General features: G+C 38.9%; 1 protein-coding gene across 1 annotated transcript in view; it reads right to left on the bottom strand.

Moving 5' to 3' along the window:
* The window catches only part of ARHGEF38 (Rho guanine nucleotide exchange factor 38), a 140021-nt gene that overhangs the window by 97645 nt on the left and 24947 nt on the right, over window positions 1–17429 (bottom strand). Inside the window, exon 2 of the mRNA XM_055296836.2 lies at window positions 2177–2364. Within this exon, the coding sequence (XP_055152811.1) occupies window positions 2177–2364 (188 nt within the window). The remainder of the gene's footprint in view (window positions 1–2176; window positions 2365–17429) is intronic.

Below are 17429 nucleotides of genomic sequence, written 5' to 3' on the forward strand. Positions count from 1 at the left end.
AGATGACTTCCTGTGTAAGAAAAGGCTTCCACGCCTTCTTTGCTACTCCTCTTTATACATTGTCTTAGATCAAAAAACAATTTTTGTATCAGAAGTGCCTTGACCTATACTGGTTTTCCCTAATTTGTAGGCCAGATGGTTTTTTAAAAAATATTTTTGAGGCCGGGTGCCGTGGCTCATGCTTGTAATCCCAGCGCTTTGGGAAGCCAAGGCGGGCAGATCACAAGGTCAGGAGATCGAGACCACCCTGGCTAACACAGTGAAACCCCGTCTCTACTAAAAATACAGAAAAATTAGCCGGGTGTGGTGGCGGGTGCCTGTAGTCCCAGCTACTCGGGAGGCTGAGGCAGGAGAATGGCGTGAACCCGGGAGGCAGAGCTTGCAGTGAGCAGAGACAGCGCCACTGCACTCCAGCCTGGGTGACAGAGCAAGACTCTGTCTCAAAAAAAAAAAAAAAAAATCTGAGAAGAATGCTGTGTTAAGAAATATAAAATCTGCTCCTGAATGTTATAAATAGTTGGGGGCACGACAGGCTAGCAATGCTTTTATAATCATGGGTAACATTAAAATATGTCTCAGAATCAATAAAGTTGGATATATTTGACTAAACATGGCAAAAATAAAATAAACATACATCTTAAACAAGGTTAGAAACCAAAAGACTTACTAGAAAAATTATTTGCAGCATGTGGGATGGAAAAAGAATAACTCTAATATACAGAAAGTTTTTATAAAATAAGAAAAATATTAAACCATCATTTTTTAAAAGAGCAAAAAACATGGATATGAATAACAGAAAAGGCCAATGAATATATGAGAAGATATTTATCAGAAGGAATCAAAAGAACATTTATGAAATCAACAAGTCTCAGCACTAAAGAGGATGAAGAGAAAATGCTCTCTGAATCATTATTAATAGGAATGAATATTAAAATCATATTGACTTTCTGTTTGGCAGTTGTCCGTTTTATTCAAAATCTTAAATATGCATACCCTTTGACCTAACAGTTCAATTTCTAGGAATTTATTCTCAGGATATAAGGAAACAAACACCCAAAACATCTCAGCCACTGTAATAGTAGACAGATATTGAAAAATATTAGTACTCATAAAAAGATACGTATAACAGATTTCTTGATGAAACACGCATGTTACAAGATATTATTTGTAGTTTTGATCACATTTATGTAAAAATATATGTGCTTGTGTATGTATATGTAAGTGTTCAAATCGATGTCTGAGGTGATATGTCTGATCGTGTTAATGGTAATTTTCTTTGACTGTGGAATTTCTGATCATTTTCACTTTCTAGCTTCTGTTTTTCTATATTGTTTGAATTGTGTATTTACAACCCTGACGATGAGTTATCACTCCTTAGAGTCTTTGCCCTTGTATTCCACTTTGCCTAGACCATTCTGTTACCCCCTTCAGTTCTCTGCTCAATGTCCTCCACTGGAAAAGTCTTCATTTGCCACTCTATTTGAAATAGAACAACCACCCCTTTGTCCCCATATTTCTTTCTTTCTTTCTTTCTCTCTTTCTTTCTTTCTTTCCTTTTTTGAGACAGCGTCTCACTCTGTTGCCCAGGCTGCAGTGCAATGGTGCGATTTCGGCTCATTGCAACCTCCATCTCCCGGGTTCAAGCAATTCTCCTGCCTCAGCTTCCCAAGTAGCTGGGATTACAGGCATGTGCCACCACGCCCAGTTAATTTTTTGTATTTTGTAATTTTGTAGAGATGAGGTTTCACCATGTTGGCCAGGCTGGTCTTGAACCCTGAACCTCAGGTGATCCACCCACCTCGGCCTCCCAAAGTGCTGGGTTACAGGTGTGAGCCACAGCGCCTGGCCTTGTCCCCTTATTTCATTCCTTTTCCCTGCTTTAGTTTTCTCAGCCATACTTCACACCATATAACATATCTTAATTTTGTTTGCTTATTTATTTATTGTGTATTGTCTGACTCCTCCTTTTCTGCACTAGAAAGTGAACTCCACAAGGGCAGGACTTTGTTTTGTACTAAACTGTAACCCCAGAGCTGAGAACAGTGCTGCTTTGGGGAGAAAGGCACATCATCCCACTGATACACCTGAGTGCTTCAATTTCATAGTGCTGGTGATCCTATTTAGGATACGGGAGAGAAAAAAATTGAAAAAATTAAAATCTCAAATATGAATTTACCTTTTTATTTCTCAGGGGCTGAACCACTTCCCTAATACACAGCTCTAGATCATTGAGATAATCCTTTTCCGTCTGTATCAGCTCCTTAATGATCTTTTCCCGCTTTGTCATCATCCTCTTCATTTGATGCTCTTCCTCTGGGGTTAAGGTCTCAGCTACAGAACACTCACTCTGTGGAGTCATCTTTTCTGTTAAATGAAAACATATACAGGTGAGGCATTCTGCTGAGGTTTCTTTTTCCTTCATTACAAACAAACAACACCTTCGCAGGACTTTGTTAACAAGGAAAAAGGCTGAAGGTATCCTCATGATGTTTTCTTAGGAAGTGATATATGGACATTTCCCTACAAAACATGAGCAAGAGGAAAAGTGGGAGCGAACTTCTTCTAACAAGTGAGTTAAATGATACTCAATTATCGTGGCTTCTTTAAAATATCCCATTGCTAGTAGCTTAGCCTATAAAGCCAGTATTCAGCCTGGAGGTCAAATGTATAGAAAAAAAAAAAACAGTTCAGAACTTCCGTTCACATTTGCTTTTAAATCAAGGGAAGAATTGTAATTCGTAAATGAAATGCCTTTAATTAGTAGATGAAAATGAATCTTGTTTGTCACTGTTATTAAAAACAATTACCTCTCATTCTCAGTGGGTAATATCCAAATCTCAGTGAAATGGAAAACAATTGCATGATTGGAGTTTTTCTTTTCATTTCACTATCAGAATCCATGAGGAGTGAAGAAGTGGTGGATTAAAGAAATTTCAACTGAAATTTTTCATGGTTCATCTTTTATACCAAGCATATCTTGTTATTTCAAAATTCTTGAACTGTCAAACAGAAAGTTTTAATTTAAAAAGTCACAGTACTGGGGAGATAATGAGATAAATGGGAAGCCTCACACATAGTGAAAGTTTATATGAAGTATTCAAGTAAGAAAGCTAAATATCTTCAAGGACGAGCTCCCCACAGCAATGTAAAATTTTGGAAGCCACAAACCAGACCACAGACCATGAAATCAAAGTGGCGATAAACATCAGGGCAGCGTGTGAGTCTGTGTATGTAAGAGTGTGTGTAAATGGATTTGCTTCAAGCTTGAAGCTTAATTTTCATCTTAGTCTCTGCAGTTGCAGAAGTAATTATATTTCATTTAAAGTTAATATGATTCTAGTAACTGGTATATGAGACATCTTCAATGTTGACACCACTCCCTGAGAATGTGGAACTTTACAAATGGGCCTATAAAGAGTCTATACAGTAAAAAATAAATGTACAGGTCACAATGTATGAAGGTGAAAACAAAGAGTGTTTTCTTGGCTGACTCCGGGAACAAAGCTAAGACAACTGGAGAAACAATATAGCAGAGGAGTTAATGGCGTGATGTCAAGAGACTGCCCCAGGAATGTGAACAGACACTTTAAAAAGCAATGAGCTCTCTCTCTGGCCCACTAACTTCAGCATTTCAGGCAGAGAGGCTCAATATTCAAACATCTGTGGAGAGTAATTCCAACATCAGTTTGGAAGCTATACTGGGTTGATCTTTGGACAATCCAGACCCGCAGGTGAGTATGTTTCGGAATAATTTGCCTCCTACCAATCCTTCCTTCATCAGGAAAGCAGGAAGTTTTGACAAATAGCATCCAAAACCATATGGTTTTATGAGATTTGGGCTATTTAGTGCTAAAGAAATAATCCGCATGAGGCCGGGCGCAGTGGCTCACGCCTGTAATCCCAGCCCTTTGGGAGGCCGAGGCAGGCGGATCACAAGGTCAGCAGATCGAGACCATCCTGGCTAACACAGTGAAACCTCGTCTCTACTAAAAATACAAAAAATGAGCTGGGCGTGGTAGTGGGCTCCTGTAGTCCCAGCTACTTTGGAGGCTGAGGCAGGAGAATGTCATGAACCCAGGAGGCGGAGCTTGCAGTGAACCGAGATCATGCCACTGAACTCCAGCCTGGGCGAGAGAATGAGACTCTGTCTCAAAATAATAATAATAATAATAATAATAATCCACATGAGCTATATAAGAACAGATAATCTATTCAAGGAGAGAGAATGAATGCGTGAGATATCCTGTAGCCCTCAAATCTTGATCTATATTATGAGAATTTGGGGGTGCTTACTAATTTGTTTTTTTGTTTTTTGTTTTCAGAAACAGGTTCTCACTTTGTCACCCAGGCTGGAATGCAGTGGTGCAATTGCAGCTCACTGCAGCCTCAAACTCCTGGGCTCAAGCAATCCTCCCACCTGAGCTTCCCGAAGCACTGGGATTACAATTGTGAGCCACTGCACCAGCCTAATTTGTAATATTTGTATTGGAAAGTAGAAGCAGCCTTCCTCTCAGTGCCCCAAATTTGAAAAAGCAAGTTACAATCAGGTGTCATTACAATGAATTACTTTGGATATGAAAGAGGAAGACAGGACACCTTATGAGGGTAGCTGCAGTGAGGAGGCTGCATTGTGGCCTTTTCTTTTTAAAAATGTATATATTCAAGATGTACAACATAATATTTTGATGTATTATGACATTTACAAACCTTGAGCTAGATACAGAATGCCGATTGGTGTATTTACAATCCTTGAGCTAAGACATAAAGGTTCTCCAAGGCCCCACTAGAGCAGCTAGATACAGAGTCGATTGGTGCATTCACAAACCCTGAGCTAGACACAGAGTGCCGATTGGTGTATTTACAGTCCCTGAGCTAGACATAAAGATTCTCCACGTCTCCACCAGACTCAGGAGCCCAGCTGGCTTCACCCAGTGGATCCCGCACCTGGGCTGCAGGTGGAGCTGCCTGCCAGTCCCGCGCCCTGCGCTCGCTCGCACTCCTCAGCCCTTGGGTGGTTGATGGGACTGGGCGCCGTGGAGCAGCGGGTGGCGCTCGTCGGGGAGGCTCCCGCCACACAGGAGCCCATGGAGGGGGTGGGAGGCTCGGGCATGGCGGGTTGCAGTCCCAAGGTCTGCCCCGCGGGAAGGCAGCTAAAGCCTGGCGAGAAACTGAGCACAGCGCCGGTGGGCTGGCATTACTGGGGGACCCAGTACACCCTCTGCAGCCGCTGGCCCGGGTGCTAAGTCCCTCTTTGCCCCCGGCCGGCAGGGCCGGCCGGCTGCTCCGAGTGCGGGGCCCGCCAAGCCCACACCCACCTGGAACGCCAGCTGGCCCACAAGCACCGCGCGCAGCCCCGGTTCCGGCTCACGCCTCTGCCTCCACACCTCCCTGCAAGCTGAGGGAGCCGGCTCCGGCCTTGACCAGCCCAGGAAGGGGCTTACCACAGTGCAGCGGTGGGTTAAAGGGCTCCTCAAGTGCCGCCAAAGTGGGAGCCTCTCCCTCCACACCTCCCTGCAAGCTGAGGGAGCCGGCTCCGGCCTTGACCAGCCCAGGAAGGGGCTCACCACAGTGCAGCGGTGGGTTAAAGGGCTCCTCAAGTGCCGCCAAAGTGGGAGCCTCTCCCTCCACACCTCCCTGCAAGCTGAGGGAGCCGGCTCCGGCCTTGACCAGCCCAGGAAGGGGCTCACCACAGTGCAGCGGTGGGTTAAAGGGCTCCTCAAGTGCCGCCAAAGTGGGAGCCTCTCCCTCCACACCTCCCTGCAAGCTGAGGGAGCCGGCTCCGGCCTTGACCAGCCCAGGAAGGGGCTCACCACAGTGCAGCGGTGGGTTAAAGGGCTCCTCAAGTGCCGCCAAAGTGGGAGCCCAGGCAGAGGAGGCTCCGAGAACAAGTGAAGGCTGTGAGGACTGCTAGCACGCTGTCACCTCTCAGTCGGGACGTGGAGAACCTTTATGTCTAGCTCAGGAATGGTAAATGCACCAATCAGAGCCTTGTCAAAACAGACCGCTCGGTTCTACCAATCAGCAGGACGTGGGTGGGGCCAGATAAGAGAATAAAAGCAGGCTGCCCGAACCCGCAGTGGCAACCTGCTCTGGTTCCCTTCCACGGTGTGGAAGCTTTGTTTTTTTTTTTTTGCTCTTTGCAACAATTCTTGCTACTGCTCATTCTTTCGGTCCACACTGCTTTTATGAGCTGTAACACTCACCGGGAAGGTCTACAGCTTCACTGCTGAGCTAGTGAGACCAAGAGCCCACTGGGAGGAACGAGCAACTCCGGACGCGTTGCATTAAGAGCTGTAACACGCACCGCGAAGGTCTGCAGCTTCACTCCTGAGCCAGCAAGACCACGAACCCACCAGAAGGAAGAAACTCCGAACACGTCCGAACATCAGAAGGAACAAATTCCAGACGCGCCACCTTAAGAGCTGTAACACTCACCACGAGCGTCCATGGCTTCATTCTTGAAGTCAGTGAGACCAAGAACCCACCAATTCTGGACACAAAACCAGTATGGACACTGCTCAATTATCACTTAAAATATATTCTTTGAAAATAAAAATGATTCTGATAAAAAACTGCTCTGACATTTGCTTTTCCAGGTTCTAAACTTTTTGTGCCTTATAAAATTAATCTGTGAATTATTTGGGATCCTAGCAAGGAGAAGGAAGTTTTTCTGATCGTCGTCAAAGGAATATCCCTAAAACGTGCATTTGGGTTCCTTTTAGTTCTAAATTCTAGGACTCAATCACGATGTTAACCTGCTTCACAGACGTTTCAGTTGCTGCACTTTAAAATGTACCACATCAGATTTTGTCAATTAAAAACTGCTTAGATTTTCCAATACTGCTCAACAACTTGTTGAGAACAAATTTGTGGGGGCAAGGTAGGTGAAATAAAGTGTCAGTGAAAATACTCAACTTCTCCCTCAGGTATAAAAATCTCTCAGGGAATTTACAGTTGAGCAACCTTATGAGATATCTTTGTTTGGTCTTTTGACTCAAGTTTATTGTAGGAACAAAAACTTCACTTGCATCATTTTATGGTCAGGTTTCTAAACACTTTCTATGTTTGCATTTCTTAAACCAACAAACTCTCTGCAATGCGTTGTGGACACATTCTGTTTTTGTAAGATCTTTCTCTGCATTTAAACATTTTATCTTTTAGTTGTACTTAACTTTTATATATAAAAGTATTTGTAACTCAACAATATTGCCAACACATATCACCCAAATCAGCAGTCAGCTATAGCCTTTTATTTCTGGATGAAGCAACAGAGGAAGCCTGGCAGGGTGGCTCACATCTGTAATCCCAACACTTTGGGAGGCCGAGGCGGGCGGATCACCTGAGGTCAGGAGTTTCATACCAGCCTGACCAACATGGAGAAATGCCATCTCTACTAAAATGCAACATTAGCCGGGTGTGGTGGCACATGCCTGTAATCCCAGCCACTTGGGAGGCTGAGGCAGGAGAATCGCTTGAACCCACGAGGCAGAGATTGCAGTGAGCCGAGATTGCGCCATTGCACTTCAGCCTGGGTGACAGAGAGAGACTCTGTCTCAAAAAAAAAAAAAAAAAAAAAAGCAACAGGGGCTATTTAGGAAAGAAGGAAAAATAGTTTTAGGAATAAATGTTTTCCAATAGTTTGCATATAATGAAATACAATGTCAAAGCCAAGGTGAAACTAAGGTTAAAAGTTTATTCAGATTGCTATAACAGAAATACGCAGCTGTATATTAAAGCAGTACCATGTAATTGACTTCACTCTGTATTTCTTTCACACTCAAGCTTTATTTTTCCAGCGGTAATGTGAATTTTTACTATTCTAGCCACAAAATTCATTAATAATATATGTGGAGATTCCTGGCCAAGGAAGTTTATATAAAAAGAGGCTGTTGCAGTTTGGGAAAAGGATAATCTGACTTGTGATCAGCTCTGCCACTCAGCCGTGAGAACACAGTAGACTAATAACTAATAGTTATCCTCACAGAGCCTTGGTTTCCTTACCTGTAAACTATGCATGAAAACCACCACAGTGTGATCATGAAGATTGAATTAAATGAGCAGCTCCATGTGGAAGCTGGATGAGATCTTTAAAACAATACAAATGTTAACTATTTCTGTGGGAATGGGAACAATAGGGTTACTTTCTCTGCAGTCTCAAACTTTTCCACCATCTAGAGCAAACAATTATCCCATTATTCTGTGGTTACCAACTTGTCAAGAAAAATGCATGACTCGAAAGTGGGTAGACAGCTAGTTCAGTTGGAAGAGGAAGAGGAAAAAAAATAGGGATGCTGCTTTCAGAGGAAAGTCAGAACAAAGCTGAGGTTTAGAATCCTGAGCAGTTTATCTGGCTTGGGTATATGCATGGGGAGAACCTTGATCTCTTAGCGAAGTGCAACAGCACCCAAGGCAAAGGGGTGTTGGGGGAGGACTGAAGACAATCTTCACTGATAGGCAGATTCTGCTTAGAATTTATCCTATCCTCTTTTTCCTTTCTTCTTGTTTTTGCTACTACTACTGCCATTTTGGGGTGGATTTAAGGAGAGGTAATTTCTTTCTTTCTTTGTAAATTATAAAATAATACATAATTGTGATATCTATCTAGATAGATTATATATAGAGATAGAAATAGCTATAGCTATAGATAGATAGATATAGATGCAGACAGAGAGAGAGAGAGAGAGAGAGAGATGTAGATATAGTAGGGGTTTAGGTGCATAGCCTTGGGAGCCAGACTGCCTGGGTTCAAACTCCATCACTACCATTTATTAGATCCATTACCTCAGACAAGTTACTTAGCTCATCCTGTATCAGTTTTCTCATCTGTAAGTTAAGGATAAGGTTAGTAAAGCCTTATAAAGTGATTTTGAAGATTAAATTAGTTAATGTCTGTAAAACACTTGTAACAGTGCCTGGTATTATAGTGGATATCTTGTAAATGTTTTATTATTAGATGCAATCCCTATTCATTAATTGTAATATTATTTTTACTGTATTATTGGTTGTATTCTAGTTTAGCGTATAGCCTTCTCAAAATATCTCCATGCACATACAAATACACGTATTTACAGAAGTTCAGTTTTTTGTTTATTTTTTAACAGTAACAAGCTCATATACATATTCTTCTGCAACTTGCTTTTGCAACTATAACAGTATACAGTGGAGATTTTTTTTGTAACAACAGCAAAATTGTGTCAGACACTGCTGTTGCCTTCACAATATCTATTCTCCCATTTGTTTTTCATGAAATGAACCATAAATAGATAAAAATATTTAATTTTTGGGCAATTTTTAAATCAAGAGTGGGAAAAGGGAACGTACTCAGGAAACATATCCAGCTAAAGTATCAGAAAAGGAAACATACTAAGTAAAAATAATACTCCAAAGAAAGAGACATCAATAAAATGATTTGTCTCAGCCTTGGTGGTGATCAATAGAAAAAAAAATAGCATCCCTTAACGATTCAAGGACACTAACTGGCTCTCATATGGATTTGAGATCTGAAATTATTGAATGCTTAACAAATAAATACTAAGGGCTTACTGTGAGCCCAAAATCATCTTAGGTTCTTGGGATACAGCAATTTAAAAAAAAATCAACAAACAAATTCCTTTCCTTATGGAACTTAACTTCTAGTTGGGGAAGAAGAACATAAATAATTTAAACAAGTTATTTAGTAGACTAAAAAGTGATAAGTGATACAGAGAAAAATAATGCTGTGAGAGCTGCTAGGAAGAGCTTAAAACGTGTGCAATTTTAAATAAGATGACAGGAGAGGCCTGAAATTGAGTTGAAAGGTGAGAGAGTCATGCAGATATCTGGGGGAGGTGGTTTTTAGCAGATGAATTGGTCAGTGGAAAACCTTAAGGTGAGCATGTGCATGGCCTATTTAAGGATCAGGAAGCAGACCAATGTGTGGCCAGGTAGGAGAACGCCGGGGAGAGGATAAGGGATTTGGTGGACGGGACAGGTTGGGAGAGATTGTGGAGACTTGTAAGTATTTTAAATGTTTAAACATTTTTGTGATATTGCAGAAAAGCTAAAGTCATTAATGAACTTTAGATGTTTTTAAATTAAGGATGTATGTTAAAATTTCAAGGCCAACCATTAAAATAATAAAATAGCATGTAAAATATCAAAACCAGTAGAGGAAAGAAAGCAGTTCAAATAAAGAAAGGAGCAAACCGAAAGAGAAAAACAAATACAAGGCAGTCGATCCAAATCTATGTGTAATCATAATAACTCAAATGACCATATTATCAAATTGTATTCAAAAAACAACAACTATATGCCATGAGGTCAGTTGAGAACATAAGCACACAAGAAGATGAAAGTACAAAAATATATACTGAGCAAATACTAATTAAAGGAAGGGTGGGATATAGCTATTTTACAGATAAGATAGACTTTAAGGCAAAAATAAAAGTGGGCACTATATAGTGATGAAGTGTTCCATTCATTAGGAAGATATGAAAATTCTAATTCTGTATGTACTGAATAACCTAATTTCAAAATATGTGAAGCAAAAAGTGAAAGAGTTGAAAGTAGAATTTGACAAATCAGTCTTAATAGTGATATTTTAAACATAACTCTCAGTAACTGATAGACTGTTAGGAGAGAAAATATTTACTCCAATAATTAGAGATTACATATTATTTTTAAGGACACTTTATGAAATACATCATAAATTAAGTTATAACATTTCAAAGAATTAGTAAATTGAGAACCACAACTACCATGAAATTAAGGTAGAAATAAATAACAAAAATAAAATGTTAGGACTCATTTGTTTTGAAATTAAAACAAAAACAAAACCTACAAAATAACTGATGGGTCACAGAAGAAATGACTAAAGTAAATAGAAGATATCTGTTATAAGGATAAGAAAAATATTACAAATTAAAACATGTGGAATGTAGGTAAAGCACTGCTTACAGAAAATTTATAGACTTAAGTTCATATACAAGAAAAAAGCAAAAGTGAAAATGATTTGACTCTTAACTAAATAAGTAAAAAAAAAATACAATAAGCCAAAAGAAAATATAATTAAGGAAATTAAGAACAAAGCTTAATGAAATTGAATAGAAACTCAAGTCAGGCTTCAACTGTTCCTCGCAGCTACATTTTAAGGAATACGAGATTTTTTTTTTTTTTTTTGAGATGGAGTCTAGCTCTGTCACCCAGGCTAGAGTGCAGTGGCATCATTTTGGCTCACTATAACCTCCGCCTCCTTGATTCAAGTGATTCTCCCACCGCAGCCTCCTGAGTAGCTGGGATTACAGGCATTCGCCACCACACCCAGCCAATTTTTTGTATTTTTAGTAGAGACGGGGTTTCATTGGGTTGGCCAGGCTGATCTTGAACTCCTGACCTCATGATCTACCCACCTCGGCCTCCCAAAGTGCTGAGATTACAAGCATGAGCCACTGCACCTGGCCATAGGAATACGAGATTTTAAAAAATTCTAAAACACACATGGAAACATGATACCATGAGTCAGATACAGAAAATAAAATTGATAGCATAATTATATCCACAAAGTCTTAAGATACTAAAATTATTAGAGATATTAAAAGGGTATTTAATAGGTCTAAAAAACAAGTAACAGTTTGAAATTATAAGCAAGAAACAAGAGACTATAAAAATAATCAAGTGGATTTAAAAAGATAATACAGAATCTTAAAATAAAAGCTCATAATAATTAAAATGTAATTATTTTGTTTAATAAATAAATAAGTTGAATAAATAGTTGAGTTGTATAATGAACTAAATAGTAAATTATACAAAGTTAAAGGGATTAATGAACAAGCCAAGAAAATTTTATAGACTGCAATAGACATGTAAAATATCTGAGAGAGGTTAGGAGATGTTGAGGATTGAATAAGAAGGTTCAACTAATGTTTACTTGGAGGTCTAGAGGGTATAATAGAGAATGTAAGGAAGAGCATTATTTGAAGTCCTAAAAGCTGGGAGCTTTTCAGAATTTTTGAACGATGCTAACCCTGAGTTCATTCCAAGATGGCCAACTACATGCAAGCAGGAGGAACGTCTTCCACCAAGTGAACAAAACACTGGGAAGACTGGTGCACTCCTAGTAAATCTTCAAAGAAAAGGCATTGAGAGGGGACAGAAGGAAGCCACAGATGCTGGGCCCAAGGCAGAGAAAGCTGGGAATCCTGTATGGGACTACGGTGCACTGGGACTTGTTCTTGGCCCCCAGCTACTCCTGCAGGAGGGATGAGTTAAACAGACAAGGAGTACTTCAAATAATGTTTCCTCCTTACAGTCTCAATTATACCCTCTAGACCACTGCAGAACTCTCCACTAGAAAACAAATAGAATAGGCCAGGCTTGGTGGCTCATGCCTGTAATCCCAGCAGTTTGGGATGCCGAGGTTGGTGGATCATTTGAGGTCGGAGTTTGAGACCAGCCTGGCCAACATGGTGAAACCCCACCTCTACTAAAAATACAAAAACTAGCTGGGCGTGGTGGTGGTCACCTGTAGTCCCAGATACTTGGGAGGCTGAGGCAGGAGAATCGCTTGAACCAGGGAGGTGGAGGTTGTAGTGAACTGAAGTAGTGCCACTGCACTCCAGCCTAGGCAACAGAGCAAGACTCTGTCTCAAACAAACAAACAAAAAAAACCAGAATATACATTCTTCTCATTGCCAAACAGCACATACTCAGAAATCAGCCACACAATCAGACATATAATTATGCTCAGCAAAAATGTACAAAAACCCTTGAAATTATACCAATCACTCTCTCAGACCATAGTACAATAAAATTAGAATTAACAACCAAGAAAATTGCCCAGAACCACACAATTACATGGAAATGAAACAACCTGTTCATGAATGACTTTCGGGTAAATAATGAAATTAAGAGAGAAATCAAGAAGTTTGTTGAAACCTATGAAAACAAAGACACAACATACCAGAATCTCTGGGACACAGCTAAGGCAGCGTTAAGAGGGAAATATATAGCACTAAATGCCCACGTCGAAAAGTTAGAAAGATCTCAATTTAACAACTTAACATCACAAATAAAAGAGCTAAAGAAGGAAGAGCAAATCAACCTCAAAGTTAGCAGAAGACACAAACTAATCAAAATCAGAGCTGAATAGAAGATCGAGACATGAAAACCATTCAAAAGATCAATGAATCCAAGATTCATTTTTTTGAAAAAATTAGTAAGATAGACTGCTAGCTAGACTAATAAAGAAGAAAAGAGAAAAGATCCAAATGAACACAATTGGCAATGGCAAAAGAGGTAATACCACTGACCTCACAGAAATACAATCATCAGAGACTATTCTGAACACACTATGCACACAAACTAGAAAACCTAGAAGAAATGGATAAATTCCTGGACATATACATCCTCCCAAAACTGAACCAGGAAGAAATTCAATTTCTGAACAGTCCAATAATGAGCTCCAAAACTGAAAAAGTAGTAAATAGTCTACCAACCAAAAGATGCTCAGTAACAGAGGGATTCACAGCCAAATTCAAACACATGTACAAATAAAAGCTGATATCATTCCTACTGAAGCTATTCCAAAAAATTGAGGAGGAGGAACTCCTCCCCAACTCCTTCTATGAGGCCAGCATCATCCTGATACCAAAGACTGGCAGAGACACAACAAATAAAGAAAACTTCAGGCCAATATCCTTGGTGAACATTGATGCAAAAATCCTCAACAAAATACTGGCAAATCAAATCCAGCAGCACATCAAAAAGCTAATTCACCACAATCAAGTAGGCTTCATCCCTGGGATGCAAGGATGGTTCAACATATGCAAATCAGTAAATGTGATTCATCTCATAAATGGAACTAAAGACAAAAACCACATGATCATCTCAATAGATGCAGAAAAGGCTTTTGATACAGTTCAATATCCCTTCATGTTAAAAACTGCCAATGAACTAGGTATTGAAGGAACATATATTAAAATAATAAGAGCCATCTATGACAAACCCACAGCCAACAAGATACTAAATGGGCAAAAGCTGAAAGCATCCCCCTTAAAAACTGGCACAAGACAAGAATGCCTGCTCTCACCACTCTTACTCAACATAGTATTGGTAATCCTGGCCAGAACAGTCAGGCAACAGAAAGAAATAAAAGGGATCCAAATAGTTAAAGTATTCCTGTTTGCTGATGACATGATTCCATATCTAGGAAACCCCATAGTCCTGGCCCAAATACTCCTTCAGCTAATGAACAAATTCAGCAAAGTTTCAGGATACAAAATCAACATACCAAAAAAACCCCACTAGCATTCCTATACACCAAGAACAGCCAGGCTTGATATGCACCAAAATAGAACTTTTTGACAGCATAAAATCCACAGGGCCTATAAAATAGTAACACAATGAGAAAAACTGAAACTATCTAGGTAACAATGACATGATAAATGAAACTATACCTTACATCTCAATGTTAAATGTAAGTGGCTAAATGCTCCACTTGAAATATACAGATTGGCATAATGGATTAAAAAAATCACAAACCAAATATCAACTGTCTTCAAGAGACTTACCTAAAATGTAAAGATTCATATAAATTCATGGTAAAAAAGTGGAAAAAGATATTCTATGCAAATGGAAACCAAAGCGACCAGGAATAGTTATTCTTAGATCACACAGACTTTAAAGCAACAACAGTAAAAGACAAAAAGGTCACTTTATAATGATAAAAGGAAAATTTCAACAGGAAGATATTATAATCCTAAATTCATATGTACCTTACACGGGAGCTCCCATTTTCATAAAACAATTACTACTAGACCTAAGACAGCAACACAATAATAGTGGGAAAATTCAATACTCCACTGACAGTACTACACAGATAATCACAACAGAAATCAAAAAAGAAACAACAGACTTAACCTATATTCTATAACAAATGGATAGAACATTCTACCCAAGAACTGCAGAATATACATTCTTCTCATCAGCACATGGAACATCCTCCAAGACAGACCACACGATAGGCCACAAAACAAGTCTCAATAAATTTTGAGAAGTCAAAATAATATCAACTATCTTTCAGACCACATTGGAATAAAACTAGAAATTAACTCCACAAGGAACCCCCATAGCTATACAAACACATGGAAATTAAACGATCTGCTCCTGAATGATTTTGAGGTTAATGATGAAATCAAGATAGAAATTTAAATATTCTTTGAAATAAATGATAATAATGACACAAGTTATCAAAACCCTGGGATACAGCAAAAGGAATGCTAAAAGGAAAGTTTATAGTGCTAAATACCCCATTAAAAAGTCTAAAAGATCACAAATTGACAATCTAATGTTACACCTTAAGGAACTAGAGAAAAAAGAACAAACTAAATCCAAAGCTAGCAGAAGAGGAATAACAAAGATCAGAGCAGAACCAAAAGAAATTAAAACAAAAAAATACAAAAGATCAATGAAACAAAAAGCTGGTTCTTTGAAAAGATAAACAAAATTGATAGGCCATTAGCAAGATTAACCAAGAAAAGAGAGAAGATTCATATATGCTCAATTAGAAATGAAACTTGAGACATTACAACTGACACCACAGAAATAAAAAAAGATCATTTGAGATTACTATGAGCATTTCTAGGCACACAAACTAGAAAACCTATAGGAAATGGATAAATTCCTGGAAACATACAACCCTCTTAGATTAAGTCAGGAAGAAATAGGAACCCTGATTAGACCGATAACAAGCAGCGAGATGGGAGAAGTAACTAGAAACTTGCCAACAACAACAACAACAAAACCCAGGACCAGATGGATTCACAGCTGAATTCTGTCAGACATTCAAAGGAAAATTGGCATCAATCCTACTGAAACCATTACAAAAGATAGAGGAAGAGGGAATCCTACCTAAATCATTCTATGAAGCCAGCATCACTCTGATACAAAAATCAGGAAGGGATATAATAAAAAAAGAAAGCTACAGACCAATATTTCTTTTGAACATAGATGCAAAATTCTCAACAAAATACTAGCTAGCTGAATCTAACAGCAAATCAAAAAGATAATACACCATGACCAAGTGCGTTTCATCCCCAGGTTGCTGAGGTGGTTAAACATATACAAGTCAATATATGTGATACATCACATAAACAGAATTAAAAACACAAATCATATGATCATCTCAATAGATGCAGAAAAAAGCACTCAATAAAATTCAGCATCCCTTTATGATAAAAACTTTCAACAAACCCCAACATCATACTGAAGGAAGAAAAGTTGAAAGAATTCCTCCTGTGAACTGGAAAAAGTCAAGGATGCCCACTTTTACCATTCCTATTCAACATAGTACTGGAAGTCCTAGCCAGAACAAACAGGTAAGAGAAGGAAATAAGGGGATCCATTTTGGAAAAGAGAAAGTCAAACTTCACTGCTTGCTGGTGACATGACTCTATATCTAGGAAACCCTAAATTTTCCTTCAAAAGACTCTTAGATTCGATAAACAAATTCAGTAAAGTCTCAGGTTACAAAATCAATGTACGCAAATCAGCAGTGCTGCTTGCTACACACCAACAGTGAGCAAGCTGAGAATCAAATAAAGAACTCAATCCCCTTTACAATGGCTGAAAAAAAACAGAAAAAAGAAAATTGAATAACTAGGAATAAACTTTACAAAGGAGGTGGAAAATCTCTATAAGGAGAACTACAAAACACTGCTGAAATAAATCACAGATGACACAAACAAACAGAAACACATTCCATGCTAATGGATTAGAAGAATCAATACTGTGAAAATGATCATACTGCCCAAGGCAATCTACAGATTCAATGCAATTCCCATCAAAATACCAACATCGTTTTTCACAGAATTAGCAAAAACAATCCTAAAATTCATATGGAACCAAAAAAGCCCCCCAATAGCTAAAGTGATCCTAAACAAAAAGAACAAATCTGGAGACATCACATTACTGGACTTTAAGTTATACTACAAGGCTGTAGTTACCAAAACAACACGGTACTCACAAAAGGAGGCAGATAAACTAAGGGAACAGAATACAGAACCCAGAAATAAAGTCAAATGCTTATAAACAGCTGATCTTCAACAAAGCATACAAAAATATAAATTGGGAAAAGGAAACTCTATTTAATAAATGATGCTGGGAAAACTAGATATCCACATGTAGAAGAATGAAATTGGATCCTTATCTCTCACCTTATACAAAAATAAACTCAAGATGGATCAAAGACTTAAACCTAGGACTGAAAGCATAAAAAGTCTAGAAGATAACTTTGAAAAAACTCTTCTGGACATTGGCGTAGGCGAAGTATTTATGACTAAAACCCTAAAAGCAAATGGAAAAAAAGCAAAAATAAATAAATGAGACCTGATTAAACTAAAAAGCTTCTGCACAGCAAAAGAAATAATCATCAGAATAAACAGACAATCCAGAGT

This window comes from Symphalangus syndactylus, chromosome 10 (genome assembly GCF_028878055.3).
Source record: "Symphalangus syndactylus isolate Jambi chromosome 10, NHGRI_mSymSyn1-v2.1_pri, whole genome shotgun sequence".
Classification (NCBI taxonomy): domain Eukaryota; kingdom Metazoa; phylum Chordata; class Mammalia; order Primates; family Hylobatidae; genus Symphalangus; species Symphalangus syndactylus.